The following is a 16733-nucleotide window of genomic DNA, read 5'->3' on the forward strand; positions in this document are numbered from 1 at the left end:
AGTCACACTGGTCCTGCATTCTGTCAAAGGCCCCCGTCGGGCTTTGATAAACAAACCCGATACTAAATTGTGCAACCAGTTCTCCTTAGCTTGATGTGGAAACTTGGAAGAAAATTAGCGTGTACGGTATGAGAGTTCTGTCTCCTGTGTTGTCTTCCTTTATTCATTAATTTTTTTGAAGATTTTCCATTCTCGTGTTGCAGTCTGAAAGACACTGTAATGCAGGAGGGGACAGTGTGTAGGCTACTTTGTATATCCAAACTCTGGATTTTCTTGTGTATATGTGATTAAAAATCTCAGCCTCAATTTAGCTACTACTGTAGCTTTTACTTGAGTCCAATATTTATTGATTGATGCATGCATGCATGTCTTGGCCTAAACTAGGCAGCTTTCTATGTTCATAGTCCTATACAATGTTTGGGTTGCATCCATAATTCAATTAAATCTTTTCTTTCCCTCTCCCTGTGGCCAGAATACTACTGCTAACTTTGGATGGCTCTAACTGGAGGGCATAGATTAATGAGAAGGATCTACTGAAGTCAGTACTATACTATGGGCTTAACTGAAGTCCTAATTTGGCCCCAATGTAGTGATCTGAAATCCCATTCAGATTTCTTATAGCACTCTTTCCATTAATATGATGGAGTAATTATAGCTTCTCTTCTAAAGCAACTATTTGATGTGGGGTGGGAGGCTAAAGGAAGCCAAGTTTAAAGAGAACAATTGAACCATAGAATGAGAGTTACACAGCAGTTATGGCAGTCTTGGCCATTTGAATGGCTAAATTGTACATTTAGGATTAGCTGGTCACCCTTCTCCCTATATCAGAGCTTCTGTACAGTATGAGTTTATGAACCTTTTTGGGAGGGGAGAAATTGATCCAAATTGTCACATTCACCTTGTTAAGCCTGTTAATTTCAATGTCTAGTCCTTTAGCGGGACTGATTTTAGAGAGAACTCCTTTGGACTCTGTTAATTTCACTCTGCCTATGAAATGTTTTGGGTCGTGGTTATGTGCACTGAGACAAGCTTTGTGTAAAGTTTCAAGCTTGCTTTATTGTACCTACGGGCCAAGTAAAATAAATAAATAAATCAAAGTAGATACCAGTTTAATAGTTCTAAGTGCTGCATTCCTTTTTATTACTTATTTTTTGGTTTCATTTAAACATCAAAACCCATTATGTTTTTGGGTGCTCAGGAAGTTTGTAACCAGACACACAATTATCTTTATTACGCCACGAAGTAACAAATAGAACAAAGCACTGTTCTCATTTAGAGCACAATTTTTGTTTTTAATCACTATGTAGTGGTTTGATTTGTCAGAAAGAGGGAAAAAATATCAATGGTAATCAGCAATTTGGCTCTTCCTTAAGCATAGATTCTAGGGCCAGAAGAGACCATAGTGATGATCTAGTCTGACGTCCTGCATAGCACAGACCATAGAACTTCCCGAAATAATCCCTAGAGCAGATCCTTTAGAAACATATACAATCTTGAGTTAAAACATCCTGATATAGCAGTTTTTTAAAGACTCCCTCAGACCGGTGGTTAGTAGTGGGCTTTTCTCATGGCACATGATTCTAAATCCTCCTTTAATTTTTTTTTAACTACACCTCTACCGCGATATAATGCGACCTGATATAACACGAATTCAGATATAACGCGGTAAAGCAGCGCACCGGGGGTGTGGGGCTGCGCGCTCCAGTGGATCAAAGCAAGTTCAATATAATGTGGTTTCACTTATAACACGGTAAGATTTTTTGGCTCCCGAGGACAGCGTTGTATCAGGGTAGAGGTGTATTTAAAAGGTACATTTTCTTCTTAGCTTATTGCATTAATTCAGACACAGGCATAGTCAGGATAGTGGAGATTAATGCCCTCTGAGGCAGTATTGCATAACACATGCAGCCTGTGCAAGGCAGAGGTCAAGAACCGTTTACTAATACTATTCCCCAAAGTTGTGCTGTACCAGCAGTTTGGTTCAGAGCAAGTCACCAATGTGGCCTTCAGTTTCATTCTGATCTAACTAGCTGCCCAGGGCCTGGGTTTCCTTAAATGTGCTTCAAGGATAGGGGCACATTTAGACCTGGAAGCCTCTTAAAAACAGTATTTTGGTTGCTACCGTGCTCGCTCTCTCTCTCTGTGTCTCTGAGTGCCCCGCTCTAGACTCCATGTCTGGCACAAGGCAGTAGGATCAGACACAGGTAGTGGGATTAGGATGGCACAAAACCAGAAGAATAGCAATGATCTGTCATAATAATCTATTTTCAACCAGACAGCCGCCACATTTTCACTGTTCAAATATTTCCATTGAGTTCTAGTAAAAACCCCAGTATTAACTCAGAAACTAGTACAAAGGTACCTGACATCACTGCTATAATTAGACTGGAAGAAAATGTGCATTTACCAGAACTGACATCTCTGGGTTGGATTTTCAAAGGCAATGTTATTAGCTTGAGTTATAGGGCATAATTCACAGTCCCACTTCCTAAAACACAGCCTGCAGTAGAATTTTTGCATTCCAGCTTTTGTTACAGCCTTTTTTCTGTTTTAATAGGAGTACAAATTGCAGTCAGCACATCGGGTTCATGTGCCAGCCACATTCAGAACACAGCGTTCTGTGCTCTTCAAAACAAAATCGCTCTAGGCACTGAGAGAACAATAAGTCAACGCTGCAGCTGAAGTGATGTTCTGCAGCCAGGCTGGGGTTTCTTGCTGTGTAATCCAAGTATAACTGTATCCAAACGATCTGCTTTAGATAGCTCTTAAATACACTTGAAAAATGGAGCAGGAGACTTTCCTGTTGCCATTATATTTCCATATAATTAAAATGGAATAAAAACTACTGTGCTTAAAAAAAAAAAAAAAAAAAAAAAAAAAAAAAAAAGCACGCTTGAATTCATAGCAAGTCTGTGAAAAGCCAGCTGGAAGCTTCATGCCATCCTGTGCGTCCTAGTCTTAAAGCTCGCACCTTAGATCATTGTCTTCTCATGCCGGCAGAGGCTGGCAACAGATTAACTCTGACTGCCGTACTGCCAAAACCAGGGATCTTACATCAGACCCTCAGAATTATTCTGGTAAAGGCAAGGATTTGGGTAATTGGGAGCACTTGTTTCAATGAGCCCTCTTTTCCCTCTTAAGGCAGCATGGAACTGGAGCAGCAAGGAGCTCCCTCTCCGGCTCAGTCTTTTGGCTTATTCCCGACAGTGATTCCTGCCGGTTTCAATGATTATAATAACCTGGATAGCCCTATTATTGTGGTTGGTGTTTACAGGCAATAGCAGGCCAGATCTCTGCACCAAAGCAAAGGAGAAGGGAGGGTTTACGTGATACTGTAAGGTTATCAGGTTACTTGTTTTCAAAATGTAAGCTGAGAATTGGTGTGGGAGTGTGTGAGGTGCACTGTTTTTTGTTAAAGCAGAAAACCAAGGTGACTTGGCGGTAGTGGAAGAGTGTAGGTCAGGAGTCACCGTGCTTTTGGCTAGGGCTGGCTGGGATAACAAGGATTCCTTTTCACGAAAAATGGAGGTTTCAAAATCTGTTTGTGTTCCCCACAGACCTTTTGAACCCTTTTGTGAAAAAAAGGCAGGGGGGGAGGACAATTTGGAGCCGGGGCTTGAACCTGGGTTTCCCACACACAAGGACAGTGCTGTAACCACTGGGCAATTGGCTATTCTGAGGTGCGGTGTTCCCGTCTGTCTCTTGCGCTCTTGTTTTCGGACCCGAGAAACCTTCCCAACTAAAGTTTCATTAAACTGATAACATTTGCACAAAAACAACAAGGAGTCCAGTGGCACCTTAAAAACTAACAGATTTATTTGGGCATAAGCTTTCGTGGGTAAAAAACACAAAGTTTGCACAAAGAGTTTCAGTTTCACGGAATTGGTATTTTCCTACAGAAACATTTAATCAAAAACTTCCTGACCAGCTCTCCTCTCTCCAATTGGTGCCCTTTCATAGCATTCATATAGGGTCCCTCATGCAGCAGTGCGATAAGCCAAAAATCAATGGATTTCCTGTAGCTCTGGCTTGTGGGGTAGGGAACTGTGACGTTTAGGGGATCACTCAGACCAGTGAGGAGTTCTGTCACTGCCTGTCCGGTAACTGGATGCCTTTATGCCGTGCAGTGTTGGTTCAGGTCCCTCACATTGGTAGCCTTCCCACAGCAAAAGGTCTCAGCCTAGCTTCTACCAGCCTAGTTACTCTTTGCAGGATGATACCTGCAGCCCATCCAGTCCCGAGTCTCCCTAGATCCGTCCTTCCAGAGCTCTTAAGTACCAGACACTTGGACTTTTCCTCTCTCCTTCGTCACCCTTTCCCCCAAAATCAGCCACCCTGACACCGCTTCTTTTGGGATGCGTGCTCCACGCAGTTTGCACACCAGAGACCTGATTGGGTAAAAATAAACAAAAAGTTTAGTTAATACAAATCCCCCAGACTGAAAAATGAAATTGTCAGGGAAGAAAATAAACCGAAAGACGCAACCTTAGGCTTTATGCTTCCATGTTAAATAAAATCCCTTTTCTAATGCAAGTTTCCTATTGCCTGGGAGCTGTTTCCCAGTGTACCCCTAGACCTGGATGCCAAACCTCAGACACAAGCCTGCTTATTAAAAGACTTTTTTCTCTATCCATGGTGTTTCCATGTTTATTCAGAGCAGAGGAAATTCCCTCTTGACTTGATAGCTGAGGATGTCTCAATGTCTTCCGGTTAACTCCTAGTGGTCCATCATTGTCCTTTCCTAGGCTGCACAATCAGTCATTTCTTGGAACTGCGTTTGTGTAAACGCCTGGTTTAGGAGCTGCTCCTCTCCACTTCACTGCTCCCAGCAGGGCTGGGAGCAGTGAAGAAGTGGAGAGGAGCAGCTCCCAGCAGGGCCGGGAGCAGCGAAGCGCCCTGCTGCAAGGGGTAGCGGAATGTTGCAACATAGATTATGTGCAGAGTTTTGTATATACACAGATACATAAATTCATAACCACCGTCTGTGTACGTATCTCATAATGACCCTCCAGTTTAGAACACTGCAAGCATTCATAAAATACAGCTTGCCATCAGTTGGTTCAGCTGCTCATTTTGGGGAAGGTTCAATCTTACGTTCTCCCCTTGGAGTCTCTTGACCCTGATTGTCATAGGATCTCTGTCGCCAATTGCACAAAACTTGTCACATTGTGCTTTCTAGTTCAGTGACTGGCCAGCCACGCACTGGCCTGCTGTTCTAGTTGTTAGCTATAGATGAGCGATGCAAGACGTGTCCCGAGGCTGTTGGGCAACTCCAGAGCGTCATCACAATCCCTGTCCTTCTCTGCAGTATTCCAGGTGCAGCATCAGTGCTAAGGTGTGGCTTTAACCTGGTAAAGATGCATGTATCTCTCTCTAGTGATTGCATTTTGTAAAAGTTCCAGGTGCCTCTAATTGTGATTAAATGGAAACTGGATTAGTCATCCATGTTGTGGGCTGGAATTTCCCAAAACCACACAACAGTGCAGATGCAGCGATAGAGAGTGATCTGTCTCATCAGAAGGCTGTTTAACTGCTGTGTGCTGAACCGGGGTGGTTCCCGCCTGGCAGAGGGCACAAAGCAAGATAACCTCTGCATGACAGAGGTTTGCCAGCTCTCTACAAGAGAGATCAGTAGCTCTTCCTTTGTGTCATTATCTTACTCCTATTTGTCCTGTTTTATCAACCTCTGACACTGAAATGGATTCTCCTTCAGGTTGTCCTAGAGAGCATTTTAGTTTGATATCTTCTATCTGTTCCTTACCACTTGTAGTAACTTTCCTCGTGGATTGTATTTTCTAAATGGACAACCTACCCTAAATTCTAAATTACTGAGGGGCAATCTTCACTCATTGCCATATTTGCTTTCCACAACCATATAACTTTTCATGAGTGATGTACCCGAATGCTTGGATGCTAATATCTAAACTGTATTCTTAAATGTATTCACCTAAATTTGAGTTATTGCTGACTATGCATTATATATAGCTTATGACTTTAAAAACAAACTTTGGGTTTGTGGATAATCTAAGCACTATACCCAGATGTACAGCCACTGTTTTCTTAACCTGTGTACTAGATAATTTTTTAACATTAGCTTTAATAAAATTTATAAATCTATTAGCCCATATGGGAAACATCTGAGCTGGTGCAGCAGCACCTGCAGAGCACGCCTGCAGAGTGTGGTGCTGATTTAGGATCATTAGAAAGATGTGACTAGAACCAGAGAGTTTTAAAGATTGGGAAGGCCATGGAATAGATACGGTTGGTCAGATATTAGGTAAAAACACTTCTCTAACCTATTTAAAGATCAAAACTAACTTTAACTGGCTCTCTCTCCCATGGTACCGCTACATTCCAGTTCGGTATCATGTTTCTCAGCTTTCTGTATAAAACAACTTTCCTAGAAAGTTAACTTGTGATGGTGACTGGTCAATTAAACAAAAAATTTATAATTAATTATATCAATCTTTGCAGACAACTTATCCTAAGTGCAAAAAAAATGTCCATGCTGGGGAAAGCATCTGGATAGACAGATTATCCCAAAGGAATGGGATTTGACCAGGAAAAGGGGACAAGCAACCGCCGTCTAGCATGATGAAAGAACATTTCTTTAAGCTTCTGCTTCAGTGGCATCTTACACCAGTCACCTTAAAAATATATATATATACATGCCTGAATGGGGATAAACATGGGGGGGAACAATTGTGGTGAGAGAGGAGATTCTATGAATATATGGTGGCCATGTCTAGTCATGAGAGCATTGGGATAGTTTGTAACTTGGGTATTTATTACAAAACCTCCTGGGGCTTTCTAGCAAAAATGGTCCCATGAAAGGAAATGGAGAATTACTCTCTCATCTGCTGGGAGCTGCTGGGCTACTGATAGCCTCTCACTGGAAAAAGACAAATAGTCCAGCTGTAGAGGAATGGCTTAAAAAAAAAAAGGAAGGTGGTTATGGAAAAAATTAACGCAGCAGTTACATATCCATGCCAAAAAACAAAACAAAAACCCCACACCTGTCCAACTTCTTTGAATGTTAACATTTGTTAGACACGCCTGATTTGGTAAATATGTGGGTCGTGTGAAGATGCATACTTTAGGCGTAGGGTGTACCATACTATTGGATAGAGAGACCTGACGGTTACATTCGTGTATGTTTCTCTACACAGAAGCTCAGTGTTGTAATGATGATTGTTTTGTCTGATATTTACCAGTCAAGGATTTATAAACCTGTGAAAACTGCCTAAAAATCAATAGTTTTTTGAAATTATACCTGTCTCCTCAAGCTGTAAGTCAGTTTCCTTACTCAGGCCAGGGTCCTGTTGACTTCAGTAGAACTGGTATCTGATTAAGGATGGTAGGATCAGACCATGGGCAGGCTGCCTATTGAAATTCTCTCGAGGAGAGAGATTAAAGGAAAATACACCTTCAGTTACTTTCCCATTGCCTTGCTTTGTAATGCTTCTGGGCAGGGGAGAGGGGAATGTTGAACCTCCTCACCACCAAAAATCTGGTCAGTAGCTGGCTAGATTTTACATAAGCAGGGAGGAGATGAACCTTTCAAAACCCAAGGAAAGCGAACGGCCGTGTTGCATATCTCACTGCAGGCTGTGTGTTACATGAAGATAGAATAAAGGAATATATCCCTGAACGGTTCCAAAGCACCCCTCGCTGTAGTGACTGGGCGCAATAGTATGAATACACTTCTCATTGTTGATAATTTGCAAGTTGAAACCCAATCTAAACTACTGTGGTTCTTGGAGTCTCCAGACTTTACAATTGTTAGTAACTTTTATTTGAACATACAGGAGATGTTGTGGGTATTGGTACCACTTTGAGAGCACAGAACACATAAATCTTAAACAAGCAGGGAGTTCATGTTTTTTCCATAGTCTGCAGGTTCAGTCTGTTACATTCTGTTCAGCTATGGCTTAGGGACAGCTTTTCCCCCAAATGTTAATATTTTCACAAGAACTAATTTTAAACCTTTTTGCAAAAGAACAAAAACGCTTTGTTTCCCAGATTGTAGTGACGTTTACACAAAGTCCCTGACCACTAGTAGGCACCCCCTTGTCTTAAGTGGTCACTTTAAGTAATCACCAAGATTTTTAGCAGCATTGTGGTAACTGTTTAAGAGACTGCCCTGGGGGGTAGGCAGTAAACTTTTAAAAAGATCAGGAGTACTTGTGGCACCTTAGAGACTAACAAATTTATTTGAGCATAAGCTTTCTTGGGCTACAGCCCACTTCTTATATATTGAGGAGATATATATATATATGTGTGTGTGTATGTGTGTGTGTTCCATTCTATATGCATCCGAAGAAGTGGGCTGTAGCCCACGAAAGCTTATGCTCAAATAAATTTGTTAGTCTCTAAGGCGCCACAAGTACTCCTGATCTTTTTGCGGATACAGACTAACACAGCTGCTACTCTGTAAACTTTTAAAGACAATTTGGTGGTTGCTTACAAGAAGCTTCACTTTATGTATAAACAAACATGGATGCTATAGACAGGATTCTTCTTACCTGTAACCAGAAGCTACTTACCTGAGACTGTATTTGCCTCTGTCTCAAAATAGAGCTGGATTATTCCCTGAAGATTAAAAAATGTTAATCTTGTGCTTGAAGCTCTTAAGGGCAAGAGACTTGATTTTAGCTGTGTAAAGTATAGGACAAGCTTATAGCGTTATGCAGAGGAGTTGTAATTGCAATGCAAGGGGCTGTGTCTATTACAGAATCCAGTAAGTCTGTCCAGTATAGTAGAGGATGTGTTAGTCATTGTGCTTATCTGATGTCCTAACCTTGGACAGAAGGTGCATGGGCAGGGATTCAAATACAGTGCTCTCCAACACCACTAGTTTTCAGGTCCTTTCTCCCCCCACCTCCCCTCCATGAGGGGCTAATCATCGGTGTACCGTCAAATGCTGCACAGATTGACGGGCTGGCTTCCCCACACTGCTCTGCAGTATTGCCCCAGTTATAGATCTGATCAAAGATTGCTGGTGGAGTTTAGGCAATAATCACAAATGGGAATTAGATCAAGACCAACAGACTAGTTTTCTCAACCTGGTAGAACCTAGATGTCCGGAGACAAAATGCATTTCTAGATTCTTAAGACTGCCTTACTTCCCAAAGGCCGGGGGTAATTTAGAGAAGTCCGTATTTGAAACCAGTTTGCTGTGTTGAATAACAGCGCTGTAAGAGTGCTAGCAAAACAGAAAGTCTTTAATTGTGCAACTCTGTCGGCCCAGTGACACTTGTCTGGCAGTTTTGTGTGCCTTCCTTGCATCTCTTACTCTGTTTTGTTTCCCTGCAGTCCACCTGGAAGGATTTTATGGTGGAAGAATATTTGACTGCAGAGATGTGACGTTCGTTGTCGGAGAAGGGGAAGACCATGACATTCCAATTGGAATTGACAAAGCTCTAGAAAAAATGCAGAGAGAAGAATACTGTATCTTGTACCTTGGACCACGGTAAGAAGCTCTTAGCTCTGGGTGAGCAGTATCTGTCTGAGCATCTTACAGACAATCTCAGTAGCAGGCTGTTACTGAAAAGGATATGTTTTTCATAGGCTCTTCTCTACAAATGCCCACCCCTACGATCTCCTAAGAGCCACCCAGACTTGTAAACTGATATTTTCAGTTTCTGGAAAGTTTGACAAGAGCATTGTTGTACCTTTGCAAAACTCTGTCTGTGGAGTAGATAATGGCATCTAATTTGACTTTGTTCATAGTATTCATAAAATCTGACACACACACAGGATTAAGGAGAGTTGAGTTGTGAGCAAGCGCTCTTGTTCAGATATTTGTATCTGAACTATTAAAGGAGATGCACCCATCACTATCAGTGCAAGCCACAGCTTGTTTTTGTGCAGCCTTATAGCTTCCGCATATTACATAGACCAAAATCACATGCGTGGTGGTTGACGATCGGAATATCCACATGCATCCAAAGCATCCTATGATCTAGCATATCTTAATTTTGCTCTTACGGAATAAAATTATCCTATCCTGACATGTTTCAACACTGGGAGAGGGTTGGAATGGCATCCGGTTACCAAGATAAATTTAGGCCAAGACGTCCAACTCTGGTTTGCAGGATCAGGTGCCTACATATGGATTTAAGTTGCCTGCCTTTCAGAGGCACAGGGAAAAGAGCACTGCCCTAGAAGGATGACATTGAAAGAAAATGGAAATATACAATGAATTGAAGAACAGCAGAGCTGCAGACCAGGTGGGGTTAATAATTCCTAAGAGCATGGGTGATGCATCCCCTCTGAATGCCAGGGGAATAGTGTTGAATCCAGTCCTGTTTCTAAAAACAACATTGCCACTGACGAGAAACTTGGCATGGTTTCCTATTCAACATCTGGCTTGTCTCTAGGGTCTGGCGTGTAGCTCCCCATTCGTACCTCCATGCGTGCGTGAATAATCAGAATATTGAATGAAGTGCCTGATCACACACCCTTTCCTCTGACGCTTTATTTTTATGCTGTGTTTCAGATATGGGTTTGGCGAGGCAGGGAAGCCTAAATTTGGCATCAAGGCAAATGCTGAGCTTGTGTATGAAGTTACACTTAAAAGCTTTGAAAAGGTGAGAAGAGAATTTCTCTACGCACACGCACCCACACACTTTCAAGACCTACGGAAGCCGTTTCGCATTGAAAGTGTTTAACACTTTGTCTTTGGTATGGCTGTAACGCAGTCCTGGTAAAGCAGTTACATCAACAAAGATCTCCGTGTTCTTAATTTGTTCTCCTATGTTGGTTTGTTTTATTTTTTTGGATGCGGTTCAAGACTTGTTCCTTTATTTGTTCCTAGTCCTGTTCTCTTTGTACTTTTTTTTTTTTTTTTTTTTTTTAAACTGGGCTGCAGACAAAAAGGTTCATGTCCTGCCAAAGTGCTCTGAAAGGAGGGCAGGGCTGGGCTGCTGAACAAGCTGTGCCCTCTTTGGGAGGCTGGAAAATGTGCCCGTGTTTGTACAGTGTTAATGAAGAACAAGATGTACATGGGGTGGAGCAGATGCTGCCAGGCTCTGTCCCGGGGCATGTTTGTGGGAGGAAGGCATCTGTGCCTGGCTTCCCTCCCCCATCTCTTAACAGGGGAGAGGACCGAATTTCCCTTCTCCCTGTGGAGACACTTTACCCACCCCTCCGATGCTGGCTGGTGTGTTGTTTTGAATGGGGTTTTGGAGCACGTGGGGTTCGAATGGACCAATCTTGTTAAACAAGTGTCCTCTTAACTGATCTTAGGCACAGAATGGCTTTCTTTAACACGCAGCACTGACCAGACCAGCCAGTCAAGGAGAAATCCTAGACAGCTCTGGCCACTAGATGTGAAGGACTTGAGTCTCAGGTTACAGTACCAACTGCTCATTTTGACTTTATTGCCTTTTCAGTTCCTAAAGCTGAATGGATCTGGTGGACAGATCAAGGATTTATTTATGACTATAGACCCATACTTGCTCTTGTGATCCACTCCTCCCAACTGCCCCCAGTGGGCAAAGTGACTTCCTCCTGACACCAGAGAACAAACTCCTTCAGATAATGAGTGAGCATTGGCATGGCAAAGAATTGGTAATAGCAGTGTGGCTTGGAGCCAGCATGTCTTGAAATCTGGGTTTCTAGAAGACTGTTTCTGTTGTTGGGATAAAGAGAAACAAGGTGGGTGGGTGATAACTTTTATTTTATTCTGTTGGTAAAAGACCAGTTTTCAAGCTACACAGAGATCTTCAGGTCCCCTACGTAGATCGAAAGCTTGTCTATTTCATCACCAGAAGTTGATCCAATAAAAGATATTACCTCACCCACCTCGTCTATCTAGTATCCTGGGACCAACACGGCTACAACAACATGACAAACAAGTTGGGATGAGGAGCCGCCCTAGAAGTCAGGAACTCCAGCTGATATTGTTTCCTGTCTCATCTTCTAACAATTGTTATAAATGTTTGCACACAGGCCAAAGAATCGTGGGAGATGGACACCAAAGAGAAACTTGAGCAGGCTGCCATTGTCAAAGAGAAAGGGACAGTGTATTTCAAGGTTTGTAAAGACTTAGTAGAAACTGGGTCGCCAAGAAATGAAACTGGGCTTCCAGTCTAACATTTTCTTAAATTGCTGGTGGACCCTTCAGAGAAACAACTGACGGGCTTGTCAACACGGGAAGTTACTGTGCAGCAAGCTGGAGTTTGACTTGACAGTGCGCTCGCTACTCCTTGCTAAACCCCATCTGGGCACATGCTCATCGCGCCCTGAAGGTGCCTTTGTGTGCTTTAAAGTGTAATAAACTAAACTGCCTGAGGGCACTTTTAGTGTGCAGTAAGAGTGTTCACATGGGGAGTTATGCGAAGTAGCCGGCGTGCTGTAAATTCACGAGCTTGCTGCGCGCTAACTTCCCTGTGTAGACAAGCTCTAAAACATCATTGAACAGGCATTAAGTGTCACAGCTTGTCCCTCCCAAACAGTTTTAGCCCTAGGCAAGGCAAATAATGCCCCTCTCCTGCCTACCCTCCTCTTCAGATGACCAATATGGTCTATTGCAAACTTGACCTTCCCAGCTTGTCGTAGCACAGAAGCCTAAGGAAGAATCTGCAGTGTAGGACAGTAGTTTGGCATTGGACTGTTCTTGCCTGATACATGGTTCCTACTAAATAAGGAGGTACCACTAAGAAAAGATTTCTTCATTTAATACTACTGTCTGCCTTTTTGGGCACTGTATGGAATACCCTTATGACTTCCAAACTTCATACAGCTAATGCTTATTTACACAGTGCAAATTTAATCTGTGGAACTCATTGCCATAGGATATTAAGGTCAAGAGTTTAGCAAGATTAAAAAAAAGGATTAAACATGTATATGACTAGTGGGAATATCCAGTTGCATTATGCCAAATATAATTTATGGGGCTACAAACCCTCCTGCTTTGGGATATAAGCTCAACACTGAGAGGAATTGCCAAGAAAATTCCTGTATAGATTAGTTATTCTAAACTGTCTGCTGTGTGGTTTCTCACCCCTTGCTCTGAAACATCTGGTACTGGCCACTGCCATGCAGGATATTGGCTTTATCTGGTATGACAATTCCAATAGCTCCTAATAATAGTAGAGAGCATTATTGAAAGGAAGATGCGCGCTGTCTATTTTGTAAGTAAAACGAAATTACTTGAATTTAGGGACACATCAAAATATAGGTGACCTTGAAAATCAGATCGCTTCCATCAAGGTTATAGTGGGTTGGGAGAAGATGTTTTAGACTCCAGACTTTGTTCTGTCAGGAGATATCAGCATCTTTTATCTGTACAGTTAAGATTATTTGTTACAAGTCATGTTGTTTAAACGTAGTTGGCTGTTTCGATGGATTTGTATTTGAGTTAATGAAGATATTCATATCCTTGCCTTTCAGCCTTCTGCTTTCAGCTGTGAAGCTCTGTTTAATTTCTGAAACTGGATGAACACCATTGGTCCTTCTCCCCCTGTGTCACAGCATGTTTCTGAATAAGCAGTTCCCCGTTCAGTCTCTCTCTCATGAGAACTATGGGACACCCATCTTTTGGGTCCTTGGAAACTGCCTTTTGTACTCTAGTTTTGCCTGTCCAGCAGGGGAAAGGGCATAATTTTTTTCTACTCCCACAGCGGGCATCCTATCAGGTGGTGGTGGCTTGCAAGCATCCTGCCCTCCTAGCTTCAAGGGGAGTGTCTCCCTGAAAAGAGAGAGATGGCCGTTGAAAGGGAAGGACAGGAGAGAAGCACTGTCTCCCACTTGGACCAGGCTAATGCTGAGTTCATTTCCTCAGGCAGGTGAAAGCCTAGGACGGTGGGATGTGTGGGCATTCCTCCTAGCACTCATGGGAGTGGGGAGTAGAAAACAGGGCCTGACTTTGCAGAGGTGCTGAGCATTGCAGCTTCCATTACCTTCCCCTGGAGTTGTGGGTGCACGGCACCTCTGAAAATCAGCCCCCTTGTTTTTAATTTTAAAAGACTCCAGGTGGTTCAGATTGTTAAACTGTCTTTAAAACTGTTCCAGAAGCACATCCGCTTCACTTTGCCAAATAACAATCCTTTAGCCTTGTCTTCCCTTCATCCCAGGAAGGCAAGTACATGCAGGCAGTGATTCAGTATGGGAAGATCGTGTCCTGGTTAGAGATGGAGTACGGCTTATCAGAAAGGGAATCTAAAGAAGCTGAATCCTTCTTGCTGGCCGCCTTCCTCAACTTGGCCATGTGCTACCTGAAGCTGCGAGAGTACATCAGAGCTGTTGAGTGTTGCGATAAGGTAAAGGTACACCTGGCTAGAATAGGCTGTTTTTCTGTCCACTACCTCTCCTGTCTTTCTCCTCTTCCCTTACACTGAATTTCTCTACATTCCAGAAGCAACTCCCAAACTTCAGTGTCTCCTCTCTGGGCTTAGAACTGAAACGTAAGGTTTTCTGAATGTAACTTTTTTGGTGGGGTAGAGCAGTAGCACATTTTTATAAAGTTACGCACAGAGTGGTCTTGGACACATTACAACTCACACCAAATTAAAAGCAGCATCGAACAAAATGAGGGCTGGCATCAAACAAAAATCTTCTCAATTAAAATGTGAATTAAGAGCAAATTTGGCTTCTCAAATATTCAGAAGTTGATTAGTGTTTAATTCCCAAACAACCTCAGCCCAAATAACTGCACTTTGTATCTGTTTTATTTATAACGCGCCAGCCTTCGTATGTTTAGGATGACCAGCCTATCTTGTAATCAGGAAAACAAGTAACTGAAACATTCTGTGGACTTGCAGTATTAATAACCTTATAGATTAGCAAATGTACTTCAAAATCCCAGTGCTGGGATTAAATAAGATTACTCTTGTATGTATTCTGCTTTTGAAACAGTTTCTGCTGCTAGTCATTTAACCGTGAAAGTTGAAAACGTCAGAAAATAGTTACAGTAATCCATCCCTTCATACAACATGCATACAAACCAACCTATCAAAGTGTCTATATCTCTGGCTCTACTTCGCACCCTTCCAAACAAATCCTTCTTGCTGAGCCTGGCTCTGTCTAGCAATGTTGTTACAGATCATTAAACTGAAGTTTTGTTAAAAGATGGAAAATGCTAGCAGAGTGTTGTGTTACGCTTGCTGGGGCTGTTCTACTGTATACTGTTCTAACATACCAGTACTTTTTTTCATCATGGCACTTGGACAGTATAGACTTGTTTTTGTAGAATCTCAGTATTTATGTGATATTTCCTTTAAAAAAGGGGGGGTGGGGGCTAGTGCTCTTTATGGATGGACAAGTTAAAGTAAGTTGAAACCAATGTAAGTTAAGTTTCAGGAACATACAAGCATCTGAACCAGGTCAATTTCAGACATTTGATTATTTCTCTTACTTAACTACAAACACTTCTAAAAATTGCTTAAAAATAAATTGCGGCATGCTCTAGGAGTGGTGATCTCTTGATCTGTGCTGCATATCTTGTTAACCCTAGTGAGGGAATTATGTGCTCTTGTCCAGGGGAGTTTTGGTCCCAAAGATTTTAAAGGGACACAATTTTATTTTTACTAAGATGCTTTGTAATGCTGGTATAATTTTATTTTGAACAGTGTCTTTCATGCAAACTTTGTTAAAATAAAATGCTTCACAGAATTAGTTCAGGAGCTGATTCATCCAAAGTAACTACCTGGTACAGATCGGTTGGGTGGCGAAAAGCATTTCAGATGGGGGGGGGGTGGTCCCCCGAATGTTCAAGCATTCAAAATGTAGCCCTTTGGTCTTTTTAAAAAGTGTGTTTGTCTGAAATTTGGAGCCAGAGGGTACGACTTTTAGGGCCAGATCCTGCAGCTGGATCCATGTGGATAGACCCCAATGACTTCAGTGGGGTTCTACCCACACACAGCTAATTTGAATCTAGCCCCTAGGTGCTGACCTGTGCATCAGTGACATTCTTCAGCATACCAACAGCCTTTTGGAATGCCAGCATTGTCAGCAGACATGTAAGCATATTGGGCATGTAGGCAGCAATAAAGGAGTTTGTGTAAACTAGAAGCTAGAGTGTTGAAAGTTTTTGTCTTGTGCTAAGTTTTTAACTTAAACTTAACTTAGCTTAAACTTTTGTCTAAGTTTTGTCTTAGACTTTGGTGGTTAGGATTCTTGCAGACTTGATCTGTAGTATAAGTTAGTCATTTTAACTGGAAAAAAATAAAGTTGAAACCTTTAAATATCAGCTTCTGCGTGTAATCATGAGTCATGGTACATTTGTTCAACAAAGCCTTTTCTAAATGAGTCTTACATTCTTTCCATGTACTAATAATGCAGTTACTCACAATTACCAATGGGCCAGATTCTGGCTTGGGGTAGGCATAGGTGTGTGTGTAATATATAATAATATGCAAGATCAGAATCTTGCCATAGGGAATTCTATTAGAGATACACAACTAAGTTTGGAAAAGAGGAGACTAAGGGGGATATGATAGAGATATATAAAATCGTGAGTGGTGTGGAGAAACTGAATAAGGAAAAGTTATTTACTTGTTCCCATAATATAAGAACTAGAGGCCACCAAATGAAATTAATAGGCAGCAGGTTTAAAACAAACCAAAGGAAGTTATTCACGCAGCGCACAGTCAACCTGTGGAACTCCTTGCCTGAGGAGGTTGTGAAGGCTAGGACTATAACAGGGTTTAAAAGAGAACTCGATAAATTCATGGAGGTTAAGTCCATTAATGGCTATTAGCCAGGATGGGTAAGGAATGGTGTCCCTA

The 16733-nt window shown here is 42.0% G+C and overlaps 1 protein-coding gene across 14 annotated transcripts in view; it reads left to right on the forward strand.

Annotated features, from left to right (window-relative positions):
- The window catches only part of FKBP5 (FKBP prolyl isomerase 5), a 49775-nt gene that overhangs the window by 28362 nt on the left and 4680 nt on the right, over positions 1 to 16733 (forward strand). For 11 of the 14 annotated variants that reach the window (XM_005311654.3, XM_042861497.2, XM_005311652.3 and 8 more), the window contains 4 exons: positions 9316 to 9472; positions 10502 to 10592; positions 11956 to 12039; positions 14082 to 14267. In XM_005311654.3, the coding sequence (XP_005311711.1) occupies positions 9316 to 9472; positions 10502 to 10592; positions 11956 to 12039; positions 14082 to 14267 (518 nt within the window). The remainder of the gene's footprint in view (positions 1 to 9315; positions 9473 to 10501; positions 10593 to 11955; positions 12040 to 14081; positions 14268 to 16733) is intronic. The other 3 variants (XM_065592403.1, XM_065592405.1, XM_065592404.1) reach the window with 1 other exon arrangement.

This window comes from Chrysemys picta, chromosome 4 (genome assembly GCF_011386835.1).
Source record: "Chrysemys picta bellii isolate R12L10 chromosome 4, ASM1138683v2, whole genome shotgun sequence".
In the NCBI taxonomy this organism is placed as follows: Eukaryota; Metazoa; Chordata; order Testudines; family Emydidae; genus Chrysemys; species Chrysemys picta.